Raw genomic sequence first — 18052 nt, 5'->3', positions numbered from 1 at the left:
TTGGGAATCACTTTTAAATGCAAAAATTTATTTGGAGTCCAATTTTTAAAAAGGTTGATTAATATCTTCAGCAATTTAGTAATAAAAATTAATGTTTTTGTTATACTGAGTTTTGTACATTGTGCAGCTCTAGTGCGACGTAAATAAAGTACCTACCTACCTTGTAAAGTACAAACAGATTTTTTTTCTTCTTTAAATGATTGCCTTTTTTTTTTTTTAAACCTTTGCACTTTGATCTTTTTTCCACCTAAAATGAGCTCTGTTGCTTCAGGAAAATGTAGTTTGCACTATGTTTCATGTCCTCTTTTTGTATTATAAGGTAAATAAAGAGAAAAATCCTTGCAGAATTTGATAAATAGAATCCAGTTTACTTGTCTCTAGTTCTTAGCTGTTAAAATCAAATCTCAAATTTTTTTAGTGCCTCTATATCATAAGAAAAAATCAAACTACTAATCCATCAGGGGTTGATAATGTTAAGAGTTTATCCGTTAATTAGGAAGAATGATTTCTGCAAATTGTTTCTTTATTAAAAATTATCAAATGTACTGTTTTTTTTTTATTGAAAATTAGACTAGGAATTTCATATTTTATTTTGCTGAATGTATCATAACTAATTTTTTTTAAAATCATTTCTTAGCAGGGTATTGCTATTCCAGCCTCATTAGCTGCCACAACTCAGGTAGCCAATGTAAATGTGAGTATTCTTTTAAAGTTTTTTAATGTTGCAATTAAGGCATATCCATATTTTATAACTATGATTTTGTTATCTTTTTTAAGACACTTCACATTTTAATTATAGCATATTCAGATTTGTTAATTTTTTTTTTAATTCAATAAAAAATCATTCCTGTTATTAGTTTCTTTTTATCAAATTGAATCTTTTGTCTTGATTTAATAACTCCTGCAAGTATTATGTAAATTACCTACCTATATAATATGTTTTGAAGCAACTTCTGTCTGCTGTTATGTATTTCTGTACTTGGATGTTGTTGTCAAAATTTCATTAACAACAGTCCTCTCTCAGAATGTTTTTTAATTATGACATTCTTTAGGAATTAAACATCTTTAAACCTTGATCATTTTACAAGTATTTTGAGTTGATATGTAATCATATAATATATGTGACATGACCAACTTCTATGATAGGGTTGCCACTCCATAGGAAAAACCTGGGAAATACAGGGAATTTAAAAATCACCTGAAATAACAGGGAAAATGCAGGGAATTTTGATTTTTTATTTACAAACTGGGAAAATACAGAGATTTTTTAATTTATTTTTTAATTTGGTCTTTTAAAAAATGGTGCATAATCTATGGGATAATTAACCATGATATTTCAGCTATACTAAACTATTTCATTTACCATAGCATTATTTAAGTATGCTCAGCTGTTTTTCCAGCAATTGAAACTAATAAATATAGTTAGCCCAATGTAGCTCACACAAGAGCACAGTAATTGTTGTTTCCTCTTAATATATTGCATATAACATGTATAAGGAAAACACAGGGAATTTTTTTTTCTCCAGATTTGAGTGGCAACCCTGTATGAATTTTTTGTAATTTTTTCCATTTTACAGCTTTTTTTTTTTTTTTTTTTTTTTTTTTTTTTTTTTTTTTTTTTTTTTTTTTTTTTNTTTTTTTTTTTTGAATTTCAGATTTTGGCTAATTTTTCTTAATTTTAGCAATCTTTGACTGATCATATTTTAGCAATTTTTATTGCCAACCTTTCGCTTAATCATATATTATAGTCTACCATGATGATACAAAATACAGTAAAGTAAATGTTTGGTATCTTCAAAAAATTGTATCATAACTGGATTAGTAAGATTTTATTAAAGCAAACACATTTATTTTTCTATTTGTGTTTGATAAATGGTTACTTTTTCCATCAATAAAAAGATGTTCTCAATACTCTGTAGATTCTTTCGCAGGATTTTTTTCTGTTAGGGCTGTATATATAGTATTTGAATGAGTTATTAGATCAGTATAACATCTCGTAAAATATTACTTTTCCTTAATTTTTTTAAAAAATTGAATCAACTTTTATTATACACATATGATGTTCCTAAGTTACTTGAACTATTTTAGAATGGAATGGTTGTTGAAATAGCTCGTTTGCCTCAACCTGGTGTAGCTCTTCCAACTTCTCTTGCAACAACACAAGTAGCCACTGTTAGTTATCCTGCTCCTAGGCTTTTAGCTCAAACTACTCAATATCAAGGTCCTCAACCTCAGGTTCATCCATCAGCTGTTGTGCAACAGGCTGCTGTGCAGCAAGCCGCAGCTGCTGCTGTTATGCAACAGCATGCCGCCCCACAACAGCACCAAGCCCAGCAGCAGCAACAGCAGTTTAAACACAGAGTGTTTACTGGGACAGTTACCAAATTGCATGAAAACTTTGGATTTATTGATGAAGATGTATTTTTTCAAATCAGGTAAATTGGTTCCTTTTCTTGAAATCTTTTAAACTAGGGTTAGGATTTTGTTCATAAGAAACCTATTTCCTACAGGGTTAATGATAGGAATCGGATGAAATGGAAAAAACTAAAATTAGTCTCCATATAATTTATTAACAATAAGTATTGTAAGAGAATTTTAAGAAGTATCAATAGCAGAAAGTCAAAAGTTTTTTTACATCTACTTTTTTTCTGTATTTTTTTTTATCTCTGTATTTTTTTTCTGTATCTACTTTTTTCTTATCTGCATTTTTTTTATTTTTAAAAAAAGGTATTTATTTACAAAATCCTAAAAGTTGAAATCCCTTAAAAAATTTATTAATATACTTCCTTGAAAAAAGAGACCATTAAATTTAACCAGTTGAGAATAATCCTAACGAAGTAATAGTAATCAGAATAGTGGTAATAGTGTCAATAATAATAATTTTTAATAGAGTAATCAGAGTTAAACCTATAAACACATAATTGTTGTAAGTAGTAATTATTTTAGTAAATAATAAATTTTTCTTAAAATTGGATCAGAATATAAAAACTGTGTTTTTAAGGGATGTAGGCTTATTTTTACAAAAAGGGCAAAGAGTTTGTATTTATAGGGATCAAAAGGCAGATAGGGTGAGCAGTCCTTCAAAAAACACTTAGGGCGAACACTGTAACTTTCATGATGTAATAAATATTTTAGACAATTGTCCTCTATTCAACTGAATATTTGTATTAAAAGATTTCTTGTTACAGAAAATTAATTGAAATGCATTTAATCCCCATGTTTTAGTTCTACACATATCTACCTTTTAAATAATGATGTTTACATATCTATTACAATGAAAAGTATTTTATTTTATAATGTGTTCTAAAAAATAAAATTGTTCGTATAAAATTAAATAAAAACTACTGATATATATATTTTATTATGTCTTAGCTCTGTGAAAGGTAATTTACCCAAACTCGGAGAGAGAGTTTTGGTTGAAGCAACTTATAATCCTAATACACCATTTAATCGTAATGCTACCAGAGTTCAAGTTCTGCCTAATCAGGTACAGTTAAAATATAGATACTGATTATGTTTTTTTAAGTAATTAATTAAATTTAACATATTTATCAAATGCTCCTTGTTAATATTTCATAATTTATTATTAGCTTCAACCTAATAATGGCCAGTCTGGACTAGGACAACAGAATCAGTCAGCTGTAGTGATGGCTGCTGCAGCAAGAGTCTCTATGGGTCTTAATGTCTCACAAAATATGGCTATTGCTAGTATGGCAAATAATCAGAATGCTTTTTCAAATGCTGCCCAACAAAATAGATGGCAAGTTCAACAAGAGATGGCTGTAATGGAATCTTTAGGTATCTATGCTTATTTTTGATTTAACATATTTTTTAGTGGTGTGAACAGAATCTGCTGAAGACATTCTAAATTCTAGTGAATGCTAGTTTTTCTCATTATAATATGTGCAGTAGCATATTAGGTGTATCAGGAAAACTCTGGATTACACTTTTCTAGTCAAAAAAGACTTCCTATATTGGTGTGTAGTTGTTAAATATTTCAAGGTGTCTGTGTACATAAATTTATTTTACTATGTCAGCTGTCCAATGTTCTTTGTTTTTAAACTAACTTTATTTATTGGTCATTAAAGTTACAAAAATTACTTTTAGTTTAGCTTGTTATATGTTTACTGAAAACTCATACCTTAACAAGCAATAAGGATTTAGTCCAAGAATAACACTGCTCTGTAATGTTTCGAAAATCGGTGTATTCCGGGTGAGACCAAGAACTATCCGGTTTTGCTTCCATCTCCGTGATGTGAGTCTATATTGGCCTGCAAATGTTGTAGTGTTATAGAGGAAAAAGAAAACTACATTTAAGGATGAACGAAAACATTCTATGGATCCCAGGACAAATATTATTGCGAGCCCCTTCTTCAAAGCACAAAAAGTTTTATTTTCATGTCTTGTGAAATTTTTGTAGACCTTTTTAAAAAAATTGTAGATTTTAAATAGATATAAAGAAATTTTCTGCAATTTTTTTTTAAATGACTGAGTATTTTGACTTTTTCTAGAAAAAAATTGAATATTGTACACAGGAATGATGTATTGTACTCAATCAAACAATGAATATCTTCAGGTGTCTGTCCAGGCTGAATTTACTACCGTTTAGCGGTACCTTCACAAGTTCAACTTTAAGAATAACGGTAGTTTCACAAATTCAACTTTTGGAAAAACGGTAGTTTCGCAAAATACTTTTTCTTAAAATTTTATCTTTGTATCCCTTAAGAAACGATAAATCCATATTATTGAGTTGATTTTTTAAATATAATTTTTAATTTTTCACAAATTATGTCTAAATTTTCACAAAATAGGTACCTCTCTGAAAAACCTAGACAGACTCCTNTTTGTATCCCTTAAGAAACGATAAATCCATATTATTGAGTTGATTTTTTTTAAATATAATTTTTAATTTTTCACAAATTATGTCTAAATTTTCACAAAATAGGTACCTCTCTGAGAAACCTAGACAGACTCCTGATCTTGATTAAATGCAATAGTTTCTAGTCCGAACAGTTTAGCTAGAATACTAATAGGCATTTGAATATTAGCTACCCCCTTACTCCCCTTTCCTCTAAATGTAATTATTCATTTAAAAACTTTTATTTTTTTACCTAATTCTCTTACCAGAAAAACAAATCAGTTAAAGGAAATACAGTACACTCTTATCCGTGCACGGATTATCCGGTTTGCGGATTATCCGTGCTCATTCCGGAGTCACCCCAAAAATATAAAGAGAAACATTTTCAAGATTAAAAAAATTTGATTAATGAAGTTATAACACTACAAAATTTTTGGAAGCAATATTCGTTATTGGATTGCAGTATATGGAATATCAGCGGCATGGTCGTCAAGATAAAATCGTCTACGTTATCACCATCTTGGAGAAAGATCATACCGCTTGACGAACAATCCTCTTCAGATGTTCAAGAAAAATATAATAACAGTATTCTCGAACAAGCAAAAGAAATCTAAGGTTTCGAAATTCTTGATGAAGAAAATTTAGAAGATTGATTTCAAAGTGATGCATGTGAGCCTGGCTCCCAGTATTTGACTGATGAAGACATCGTTATGTTGTTAAATCAAGTAGTGATGATAGTAACTGATGCAGAAGATGTAGTAAATGAATGAAATACAATTTCTCATTCTGCTGCTCTGGGGAAACTTTATTAGATTATGTGGGAGAATTTGATTACGGTGACATTACTGCGGCTGGTAAAATATGTGTATCGATATATGACGAAGACGCACTACACATTTTTTAATAAGGAAAATTCCTAGTTTGATGTTATGCATGCAAATGTCAGTAATTTTTATATTTTTTGTACTGCTATTGAATTTTTCTTTAATAAAAGTTTTCGGATTATCCGTGTTTTTCGATTTTCCGTGCGACCTGTCCCAGTGATTAACCCGGATAATCGGGAGTGCACTGTATATTAAATTAGAACACAAAAAATTAACACAGAATTCTAAAGTTTCAGGCTTCAACCCGGAGGAAGATTCTTGTACATAGATGTCTATTCAAGCATGCCTTTATTTGTATTCACATTTTGTTTTTATTCAGAGTCGCAAAAAAATTAAATAATTAATATCTGTGATTCTGTTTATGCTCTAAAGTGTGATAAATATGCGAAACATTGCCAGGGAGTTTCGGAAAAAAGTTTCGACATATCCCTGTGCCTTGTAATTCTCCATCACAAGAAATTAAAAAAAAGTTGCCCCCAGCAGATTTATGAAGCTTGATATAAACCAAACTTTATCAGAAAAAAAACAAACATTAACTTAACTTCTTTTTCAATCACATTTTTTTCTAGTCATAAAGTATTCACTTTTTACGTATATCTTTCGAGAAAAGAAGTATATTATTTTAAATAGGGCCCCACATTATGTGAAAAAGATCTTGGACATTTGGAAGTCTGGAAGTTTCCAAAGTCTAGCAAAATCACTGGATATTTATTTTGATATTCAAGGGTTTTATTAGACACATTGTGTTATATTCACTTTATATTTCAATTTATACTGAGTGTGTTCTTGGTATTAAATTGTTTTATATTCACTAGGTCAACAGCAACAGCGCTTGAACATGCAACACAATGCTCAACATGCTTGGATTCCTGAAATGGAGTATGGTGATTTAATTGATAATAAAAGTAAGTTTACTAACTAAATAACTAGATTATTTTTTTTTTATATTTAAAAGCATGTATACCATTTTTTTTGTGCATAAAATTTAAATATAATTAAATATAGCTAATTGATTAAAATATAAATATAGCTAATTGATTAAAATATAAATATAGCTCAATTGTTGAAAAAGTGCTAATTAAATTTAATTTTTAATGCATTTTGCTTTTAAATTTTTTTAACGAGAATTTGCTTTTATTTAAGCTATGAGAATATCTAATATGGGTAGAAGACACAACTCTCCACCATTACCTCGCCGGGAAAGAGAACGAGAAAGAGATATTAGAAGAGAAGAGAGACGTGATCGTTATCGTGAAAGAGAACGCTACTCTCCACCTGCTAGAAAGCGCTCCCGTTCTCCACGTCGCCCAAGTCGTAGTCCACCTCGAAGAAGGCCCAGAATTGTACCTAGATATACGGTCCAAATTCCAAAAATTTCCTTAGATTTGTAAGTCATGCTCTAATTCATGAAAAATTGACTAAACTTAGTTAATGCCATCATCTAATTATATGCAATTTTTTGCTCTTAAAACCTTATTTTCTATTCTCCACCCTTTCTCTTCTTACCTGTACTTGAAGTGGTAGTGATATAATCCAAAATTATATTTAATTTTCGCCTTTTGAATAATCTTTAAAACACTTATTGTATGATGGCTTTAAATTTAGTTTGCATCTAGAAATACTTAATGAATAAATAAATAAGGAAAAAATGTTTTTAAGCGGGTAATCTAAAATCAGATTTTCAGCCTGTAAAAGTCAATATATTGTTGCTAACTTTGCAATTGTATTAAAGTCAAAAAATATATAAATTAAAGAAAAATAAGTGAAGTAAGGAGAAATATATATCATATTTGAATTAGTTGTTGAATGTTATTATTTTATAGCATAAAAAAAATGTGCGCAAGATGAGCAAAAAAAAAAAAAAAAAAAAACGAAATACCTNAAAAAAAAAAGCCCAGATATTTTTAAGAATCCTCATCTAACAATAATGTTACTTTTATGTGATGTTTCATGAGTGTTTATTTCATAATTATTTTGATAACTTTAAATCATTTTAAAGATCTCTGATATTTGAGTTTAAATAATTTCCAAGTGAAAAAAAACATGAAAAAATGAAAAAATATGGGTTTTAAACTTAATTGTAATTTGAAGGGAATTTATATTTTTTAAATCATAATGAATAAATTACTACTGACATGAAAGGAATGAATGAAAATAAATTCTTTTTACTAAAATGCTTAGTGGTATGTCAAAATAACTACTTTAAAAAAAAAACAAATAGAAAGAGAATGAAGTATTTATATTTATAAAAATTGATTTGAATATTTACGATATATAAATATTTTTTTAGGAAAACTGGGAATGTGATGGAGTTGCGAAAACGTTACTCCAATCTCTACATTCCTTCAGACTTTTGTGCTGCTAACTTTTTGTGGCACGAAGCCTTTCCTTCCCACAGACCATTTTCAATGAATCATCCTTGCAATTTTCACATCGTAGGTAAAGACAGTGAGCCTCTGCTTGATAATGATTCAGTATTAGAACCCTCAGATGCTGATTATACTTACAGTGCTAAAGTAAGTACTTAAATTCACATTTTGTGCAGTAGGCACCTGACTAATAAAAAGTTCAAAAAGTAAGAACAGCTGTAAAAAGTTCAAAATGTAAAAACTTGTTATCCATTCATAACACTTTAATATTTCGGTGATTTTATGGATTTGGACTTAATAGCGAAAAACCTGGCCCTGGACAGGTGCTTGCAAAAGGGATTCCCTGCCTCAGCGATAAGTGTACTTTTGCAACTCCTGTTGTGAAAAAGTTAATAATTTATTTTAAAATGTCGTAACATGTATCTTTAATTGCATTGTAAATAGGATAAAAAATGTGGAACTTTTTATCCTGCTATTTAATAATCTGGCGCAATATTCTACCACATTAGACCTAATAGTCAGGAGCCAGCTGTACTTTTCTCCAAATTCATCATTATTTTTAAGTTTGGGCTTTATTTTTGTTATTAATTTGTTTATTCATGTTACATTATTATAGTCTCAAAACTTTATTTTGATTTATCAAAAAATGAGATTCTGTTCCTGCTTGTGACACAAACAAATTAATTTTCAATTTTAGTTAAAAGATAATAGAATTTTGGGACGATGTATCCAGTCTGAAATATCTTTTACTAAATTTGAATACTTAAAGGTAATTTTATTGAGATTTATTGTTTGAGTTGACTACTCGTTCTCCATTGTTTTTTTTTTGGTCAACTTATAAAAGGTATAAAACTTTTTTTTTCATGATCGCTTTCATGAATTTGAAGTATCTTGTTATTCTTATATAACATATCACTCAATAAGTCTCTGGTTTAGTTAAGATTTTTTTTTAGAAATTCGACTTTATTCGTCAATATACTCCCCTTCAAGAAAGATAGATTCATTCCGCTTTTTGATACCTTTTTTGTAGAATGATTTGTATTTGTTCTCAAAATAGGCCCCAAGAGTTGCAAAAACAACTTTTGAGCTAAATTTCTTTCCCTGAAGCATCTTTTTGAGATTTACAAAGAACCAGTAGTCGCTAGACGACAGATCTGGAGAGTATGGTGGATGGGGAAGTAATTCAAAGCATAATTCATTAAATGTAACTGTTGTTTTCACCGACTTGTGACAAGGGGCATTGTCTTGGTGAAGCAGAACTTTCTTTTCTTTGCATGTGAGGCTGATTTTTCTTGATTTCCTTGCTGAGGCGATTCAATAATACTATGTAATATTTATTATTGATAGTTTTATCATTTTAAGAAATACTGAGCATCTCAAAATACGGAGGCCATAACCTTGCCAGCTGAATTTGAGTTTTTAGTTGCTTTGGACAACTTTAATCGGCTGTTGTCCGCTCAGCTGTTTTGATTCATTAGTGTAGTAGCGGATCCATTGCCGCATTCTGACAAAAGAAGCCTTTTATCTTGATTTAAAAGTTCCAAAGGAAGTTCTGAATCATCGACACATTGTTCTTTTTAGTTCGGTGCGAGTAAACGTTGCACCCATTTCAAAAGCAACTTCAAGCGCATACTGAAATTTTTATGTAAAATCGTAAACAAACTGCCTTCTGATATCCTTTAGGTGGCAGCTGTCTCTCACTTCACTTTAGCATCTTTCAAAACTATTTTATGAACTTTTTTGATATTTTCTGGAACAACGGTTGAATTTATGACCAGAGCGTTCAGCTTCATCTGTGTCTTTATAACCGTGTTTAAATTCAGATACCAGTCACAGTTGATTTCCCCTGTTGCAGAGTCTCCATAATACTTATCTAACCACTATTTATTTTTCCCCTTCAGAAGCAATACTTAATCAATATTTGAAATTATTTTTTATCTATTGTTTTATAAATTATAAAACTAGGTCACTAAAACCACTTGTAACCTGTAAACTATTAATCAAAATGTCATGAAATTTTGAAAATTATCATTTGAAAGTTGATACTGCTCTGAAATCATATGATTCTGTTAGCAGTAGTGCTATTTATGTGTCTCATCGGAGATTTATTGAGTGGTCTGTTATATCATTTTATTCATTATTTCTTGCATATTACCAACCAAACTAAATACAAAAGTTATTAACTTGATATTGAAAAAGTGATAATAAAAGAATAAATTCTATTAGAAATGCTTCGTTAACATGCTTCGCTTTAGTTAAAACAGAAAAATTCGTAATTCATAATGTTTTCTTGTATGTGGGTAAATAATGTTTGTGTGTAAATTTATTTTTCTTCAGGTTATGCTTATGTCGATGCCCCCATTAAATGATATATTTCGGAAATCATGTGCTCTTGCGGAAGACGGAGATGATGTAAAGGAAAACTTTGTCCATCCTACTCGACTGATCAGCTTTCTTGTTGGTCTGAAAGGTAAAAATGAAACAGTTGCGATAGGGGGACCATGGTCTCCTTCTTTGGATGGGGCAAATCCTGATAAAGATCCAAGTGTTTTGGTAAAAACAGCTATTCGTACTTGCAAAGCTTTGACTGGAATAGACCTGAGCCACTGCAGTCAGTGGTAAGTTTTGTGAGTTGTTTGTTTAAACACTAACTCATATGTATTACTATTTTTCTCATTAATATGCAAACTTGTACAAAAATTTAGATTTGAATTACATGTACAAATATTTAATTGTAGCATAAATCTTTTACAGCATTCTACAGACTATTAAGTTGGGCGGATAAATGCATCTTAAAATCAATTCTGAAATTTGTGAATTTTAAATTAGTCTCATATCTACTTATGCATAACTAATTTATATATTTTACTATAGTAACTCACTTCTGGTTTAAAATAAATGTAAATAATTTTTTCGTTTCCATTTAGGATTTTCTCTGAATTCTTTTTTTAAAGTTGACCTCATTTTCTCAGTTGTATTTGGTGTAATCAGCGTAATATATTTCAACATGATGTAGTCTATGCTATAAAATTAGTAAATTTTGTAAGATTTTTCTATGCACGTATTTGTTATGAAAACAATTGTTTTTGAAATCATTAATTTTTGTGATTTGCCTTATCATTTTTTTCTTCAAAATTTAGTTATTTTTAATATGCTGCAATATTTAGATGATTTAGAATATAATTGAATGTAACATAAACTCTATGATGTAATTAAATCTTTCTAATATTCCTATTAGTTACGGAGTTCAGGTTTTCATTAAATAATAAATGTTTTTTTTTTTGAAGTAATTTTTTTTATTGATTCATCAAAAGAAATTTTGTTTACCATGCTATCAGTCAAGATTCTAAAGTGAAGTTACTCAACATTAACTTTTTTTTTTGTAATTTTTCATCACACATTCACAACTCTCTCTCTTTTTATTTTATAAATCTATCAGTTTAAAGTCTAAATTAATTCTGTGCCCTGAGTATTTCTTGCAATTAAGGCCAGTTTATAACCCCAATACTTGAAGGGAAAAGAAGGTGAGAGTAACCTAAGTTTTATTTTTAGTTTTTATAAAATCTCAAGTGTGTTCTTATTCTTTAAAAAATATCAATAAAAGCATAGATGTTTATGTAAATTCAATTTTTTTGATATGTTTGGTACAAAACTAGTTCCCTTAATCTAAATTCCAGTGAAATCTCTTTTGTATTTTATTATATTTGCAAAACACTTTTAAAATTCAAAATGTTTTTATTTTTTTTTAAACAGTTTATAATTAAGAAAATAATTTTGTAACATCCTGGTTCTCCAATTTTACGCAGTAAAAATTAGGTATTATAAGATATATATGAGATATATTAATAATTATTAGACCTAGGAATGGTAAACAGAAACGATCATTTTTGGTTTGTGAATTGGAATGTGTTATTTTTAAATTATGCAGAAGTGTTAAAAGAACTAAGATTTGTGCTGACCTTGAACTAGATGGAAGGAATAGGTTAGAGGACCTAAAGTTACTTAAAATTACCAATTACGAGATAAAGACAATGAACGGAAAGGAATGGTCCTAACTTTTATAGGAGGCAAGAGCTGAAGGGCCGAGATGGTGATAAACAATTGTGTTTTTTTCCTCCTTGTAGAATGAAGTGATATAATGATTAAAATCAAAATTACATTTTACTCATATACAGTGAACTCTCCCTACTACGATATCCGATACAACAGTAACTCCCTCTATTACAATAATGTTTCATGGTCCCGGCAAACTAGCATATGAATTAATGTTATCCACCTCTCAATATTGCGACATTATCTGAAGCAATAAACCCCTGTAAAACGATTTTTTCCCTTCAAATTTCAACCTTATTTTCTCCATTTATTATTGGTTTTAAAATAATGTAAAAAATTCTTATTTTATCATATTTTGCCCTTTTTTCGGTCTTTTCTGACAAGAGAAGTCTCACTGCTGCTTATTTCTTTTCACCACCGTGAATGGCTTTTGTATTCAGATTTTAATACCGTATCCTCGATGTACGTAGACCACTCCAAGACCATCCATTCTTAGAATTGTCTCCCTTATCTTAAGAAGTCACATATGTAACATTCCTATCTGATTTCATATTTAACCATAATTACCACTCTACAGATTAAATTTTTATATAATAAATATATAGATTTATAGTTAATACTTATATAACATTAAAATTTAAAAAAAATCTTATTGTCTCCCCAACGTATGTAGACTCTCGTTGTAATAATATATCCTTCTGCAACAATATAAAATATTTATTTGGTCTCCAAAATATTGTTGTAGCTAGGTTTTACTGTATTTCTTTTATAAAGATTAATAAACCTTTAACCAAGGTAATAAATTCCATTGAATTTCAAGTTCAATCATAGCATTCTGAATAAATTTTTATTTTTGTATTTGATACATTAGAGACTCACATGAATTCTGTTTTACAACACTTAGCCCACCTGAAATTTTGTTACTCATTCATGTGGCTATATTGTTTCTGTGAGATTTCGTCCCTTTATTCATGGAAACTTCTGTTTCACAGTATTTGAATGAAATATTTGTCAGTTTTTCTTTTTCTTCTTTTATATTTGGTAATAATTCAAAATATGGCTGTTACAAATATAGAAGAGTTGTTTTAGTATTAAAGAGTAGTGTTAGTGTATGTTAGAAGTGATGAAATAAGAAGATTAACACTTTGTAATAATCATGATCACTATTTTTGCAAACCTCTGTAAGGTTCCACAGATCAACAACATTAATTGCACTCTTCAACAAACATATCAAGTCAAAATTCTAGCATTTGTGTTGTTTGTGTTGTGTAAATTTGTGTTGTTTGTTTACACATGTTTAGATGAATGCACAATCTGCCACAAGGGAATGGGCTTATCAAATGTATCTGACTGCTTCTCTTTATGTCATATAATTTTAAATCAGAGATTATCATAATAGTTGAGTTTTTGTTAAACTGTGTTGGTAATGACATTAGGTAAATTATGTGGGTTTTGGAATAGAACTGTTCTTCTGTTTGGTATAAACTCATTCTTCAATGCTATTTTCCTACCTCTAATTTGCTTTGCTAATTGTTTGTTGCTGATTTCTGTTATTATAATTGTTTTCCACCTACCAGTATGTTGAGCTTATGAGTTACCTTTTGATGTTCGTCATGTTACTTATGCATTAAGTGGTATTTATTATTAAAGTAATTATTAAATCATAAGTGTCTAAAATTTTTAATTTATGTAAAATTAGACTGTCCCTCATCATACGGAACTGTGTATTCTCCTCTGTGGTGGAGTTACTGCATTGTCTTTGTGACACTACATTTTCGCGTTTTTGGATAAAACACGTGGCAAACAAACAAAAAAAAAAACCTTGTTGCATTTAGTAAAGTACTAAAGTTTCTCCTTTTAGAAACTAAATAATTATAATAATTTTATAAGACACTTTTTATTTTATTCTAACTCTAATTCAGTGAGTTTTTAAAAATCATTAAAATAATAATGTATTTAAATAGTAATTATTACAAAATTGATTATAACACTGGAATAAAGCGTAATAAATGTTTCCATTTTATTTAAAAAAATATAGTTTTCCTCAAAATTCATGTAATTATGCATTTCATTAATTTATTTTTGATAAATTAGGCAAATTAAAGAAACAGTTTCTTACATCATCCACTTAAGACTATCTATAACTATTTAAAATTTTATTAAGTTATAGTCTTTTGAGTTTCCCAAATAAACTTGTCACATTTCAGTGATATTAAAATGTTTTCTATGTTTGAGTGAAAAAAGAATTATTAATATAAAATCAATGCTCTGGAAATAGTTTAAATAATATCTCATGTATACTTAAGTTATTCTTTATACTCTTAAATGTAGTCTTAATATGATTCCAAAAATATGTGCAACTGCATCTAATGATTGTATAATCCTCTTCTTAATGTTCTACAAATGTGTGCTTCTATCAGATATATAGATACTTATAAATTATTATTCTTGCAGCGTAAAATCAAATATTATACAGTTAGAATGTGTCACAAATCTTTCAGACTTTAAGAAATACAATTTTTTTTTTACACAAGTAGTTTTAGTGGATTATGTTTGGTAATTCTGTTAACTTGGTAATTGAAATTAACAATGATCTGGTGAACAAGTTTTGTACCATTTTAAATTATTTATTGGATTACATTTTATGTGTGAATTTTATGCTCTATAAATGTTGCTTAAAGCAAGGAATTAGATGAAAAAATTTCAAAAAAATTGCTCTCATTTACCATGACTTCAGTTTGAATATCTTTTCATTGGCAAAAGATTTTGATTTTACTCCATATTTGGTTAAAAAAAAAGCAAATGAAGTCATTTTTTGAAAATAATATCTGATTTCATTTTAAAATAAGTTATAATTATTTTTTAAGTATGTTTAAATATGTGTCATGAATTTTCTCTTGTTTTGTCTTTAGCTATAAGCAACATTTAAAATATTGATTAAGAGACTAAATTCCTATGCTTTTATTTCATACTTAATTTATATGCATTGTTAAAAATAGACAATTCTCAATAGAATTGCAACAAAATTTAATATATATTTTAAAGTTTCTATAGATTCTTAAAAATCGAAACATATATACATGATTTTGAGTGAAAAAATAAAAATATTTTAAAAAATTAAGAAATATAGCTCAATAAGTTAGATTTTATGAGTTTATTTTTGAGTTGCAAATCTTACTTTTATTATGTAAGTAACAAATTAGCAACTCTAAAAGAACTTACTAATTACTGAATTTTTTTAAAAATAACAATGGATATAGATTTGTTATATGAATAAGAACACTATTTGATTTGAGGCTGCCAACTTTAATTAGTAAAAATAAATAAATAAAATTAGCATCATTATTTTAAATTTTCAGCGTGATTCATCCAATATTTGATTTAAAGTCAAAATTTATATGGAAAAATATATTAGTTGCACAGCATTTTCAGTTTTGGATTTGAGTGTGTTTTGTTGAATTTAATGTCAAAACTTGTTTAAAGAAAATTTAGCATGAATAACAATTTTGTTGGCAGCCTCAAAATGGCTGAGCGTGGGAGGCTTTGTGGCCTCCAGTTTTTGTCCTCAAGCATACATAGCTGTCGTTCTGTCTTTCTTTGACACCCTCAGGTATCGATTTGCTGAGATCCACTACCGAAGGGGAGATTCTTCGAGCCACAAAGGCCGCGGAATGCGCGTCGAAACTGTGATTCTTTTCGTCCCCGATGTGTGGAGCTGCCTACCCACACGTGTTGAGTGGGATGGCATGATTGCTACTGGATGTTGCAAAAAACCGCTTCCTCAGCGGAAGGTGCCAGATGAGACTTTGGATGATCCTGATGCCCAGGCACTGATACATTATATGGTTTCCTTTCTTTGTTTCAATTTCTTTTACTCTAGATTGTGCAACTCGGCACCATCCTTTGCATTGATTGGCTGTGTTCATCAGAATGTTTAAAATATAAAGACAATAAGTGCCAACTAACTCTAGTCTTAAAATCAAAGCAAACACTAATATTAATTTTATATTGCATACTTCTGTATGTCTTTGAAAAAATAAGTTGAATGAAAGTTTTTTAAGTTTCTATTTTCTATTTTATAATTGTTGACTGTTACAATTAAAGGATGCATTTTATTTTAATCAAGCATTGCGTTTGTAAATTTAGAACTCTATTAAGTAATCATTTTTGTAAATGTGTAAATTTAACAGAGCTTTTGGGACTTAAATTTTATTTGCAGTTTTATTATATGATGGTTTTTAAAAACTATTTACTTGTCTAATGTTTATAAAATATTTTATAAAGATGTTTTTAAAATGTTTATAAAATAAATTAGAAAGAAAAGTTATGGATTAATAAGAAAAATGTATTATGTTTTCTAAATTAATAAGAAGGCTAAATTTATATACATTTGAAAATTAAACATTGGAATGTAAATGGTTTTAAATATGTATTGGTTCTTTTCTGCAATTGCTCTATTTCATTTATTTAAATGAACTATTCTTTTCATATTTGGATCATAAATATCATAAATTATTTTCCTAACTTTTTATCAAATGTTGATTATGCAGCAATGATACATATTTTTAACTGAATTTCTTGATACATAGCATTATCACATTTTCATATGCCCTTAATTTATGCATTATCATAATAACTAATTATTTAAAAAAATATTTTTAATTATTTCCAATTTATTTTTCAACCTGAATTGAAAATTTATAAATGATACAAATATGATCAGAATGTTATGAATTTTTAAAGGTATATATTTCAGTAATAAAGTGGCCTAACACTATAAGAAACATTTATAATTGTTGTTATATTAAATTTCTCAATGGGTAACTTCTTTTAAAGCATTATACCCTAATTTAAAAATTTAAACGCTTTAAAATATAAAATTATTTGAAGATAAATTATTAAAAAAAAAAGATTTAGAAAAAAAGATTGAAAAGATTACTAAAAAATTCCTTTTGTCTCTAAGCCCACTTGTTTTTACCAGTCAAGATCTTAAAAGCCTAAAATATTGTAACCATTCTATTGTTTTAAAAAATTACTTATGCAAGACTTAAAAATAGGGGCCAAAAATTCAAATAAATATTGCATCTTAAGGAATTACTACAAATTAGAGGGCATTAACTAAAGATTTGGTTTATTTTATATATTTTTTGAATAAATTTACATTGGATGTAATTATTTAACAGAACTTTTTATTCTATACAACTGTTGATTCTTCGAACTTTTCATTTAAAATGTATTTCTAATATACATTCAACTGCATTATTTAATCAAGTCACAGCCATTATTTAATCATTTTGTTTTTATAAAATTATAAATTTTGTGAATGATATAGTTCATGATAATAAATTTCGACAATAGTTGTACAAGTTTCATGTATGTGTAAAATTTTTGTTTTTAATGATGAGTATCATTATTTATTATTCTGAAACACTAATTTTTTTAAGAAAACTTTTTTTTAATGTTTACTTAAAACTAGTTTTTTAATAAAGAAAATTATTAAGTAATTAAGTTTTTAATTGTAAATTGCAATATAATAAATAAATAAAAGATACTAGTATGATGACCATAAAATTAGGTGATATTTAGACCAAGGGAATAATACATAAAATAAGTTGCTTTAGTTTTAATTATTAAAATATCACTATAAATTGTAAAGCTATTAGATGGCAACTCCTTACATTTAGAGTAGCTGCCATTTTCATATTTTTTTACCTAACATATTCCCAAATCTACATTTCCCTTAAACAAATAAACATTATTGGCAAGCTTTATTCAAAACATTTTAATTTAAAATGTATTGATGTAATTAAATTGAAGGAAATACTAGGCCTTGTTTCGAAATTATTTTTGTGTATTACAAGCCTTATTCAGATTTTAAAATAAGTCTA

General features: G+C 28.2%; 1 protein-coding gene across 1 annotated transcript in view; it reads left to right on the top strand.

Annotated features, from left to right (window-relative positions):
• LOC107437864 (cell division cycle and apoptosis regulator protein 1) overlaps positions 1-18052 on the top strand; it is a gene marked incomplete in the record, with an annotated part of 36602 nt that overhangs the window by 4632 nt on the left and 13918 nt on the right. Inside the window, 9 exon segments of the mRNA XM_043041553.2 lie at positions 638-694; positions 2089-2435; positions 3373-3487; positions 3591-3798; positions 6558-6647; positions 6886-7129; positions 8033-8258; positions 10449-10729; positions 15775-16009. Of these exon segments, the coding sequence (XP_042897487.1) occupies positions 638-694; positions 2089-2435; positions 3373-3487; positions 3591-3798; positions 6558-6647; positions 6886-7129; positions 8033-8258; positions 10449-10729; positions 15775-16009 (1803 nt within the window).

This window comes from Parasteatoda tepidariorum, chromosome 4 (assembly GCF_043381705.1).
Source record: "Parasteatoda tepidariorum isolate YZ-2023 chromosome 4, CAS_Ptep_4.0, whole genome shotgun sequence".
Classification (NCBI taxonomy): domain Eukaryota; kingdom Metazoa; phylum Arthropoda; class Arachnida; order Araneae; family Theridiidae; genus Parasteatoda; species Parasteatoda tepidariorum.
This window is presented reverse-complemented; position numbering and strand designations above follow the sequence as displayed.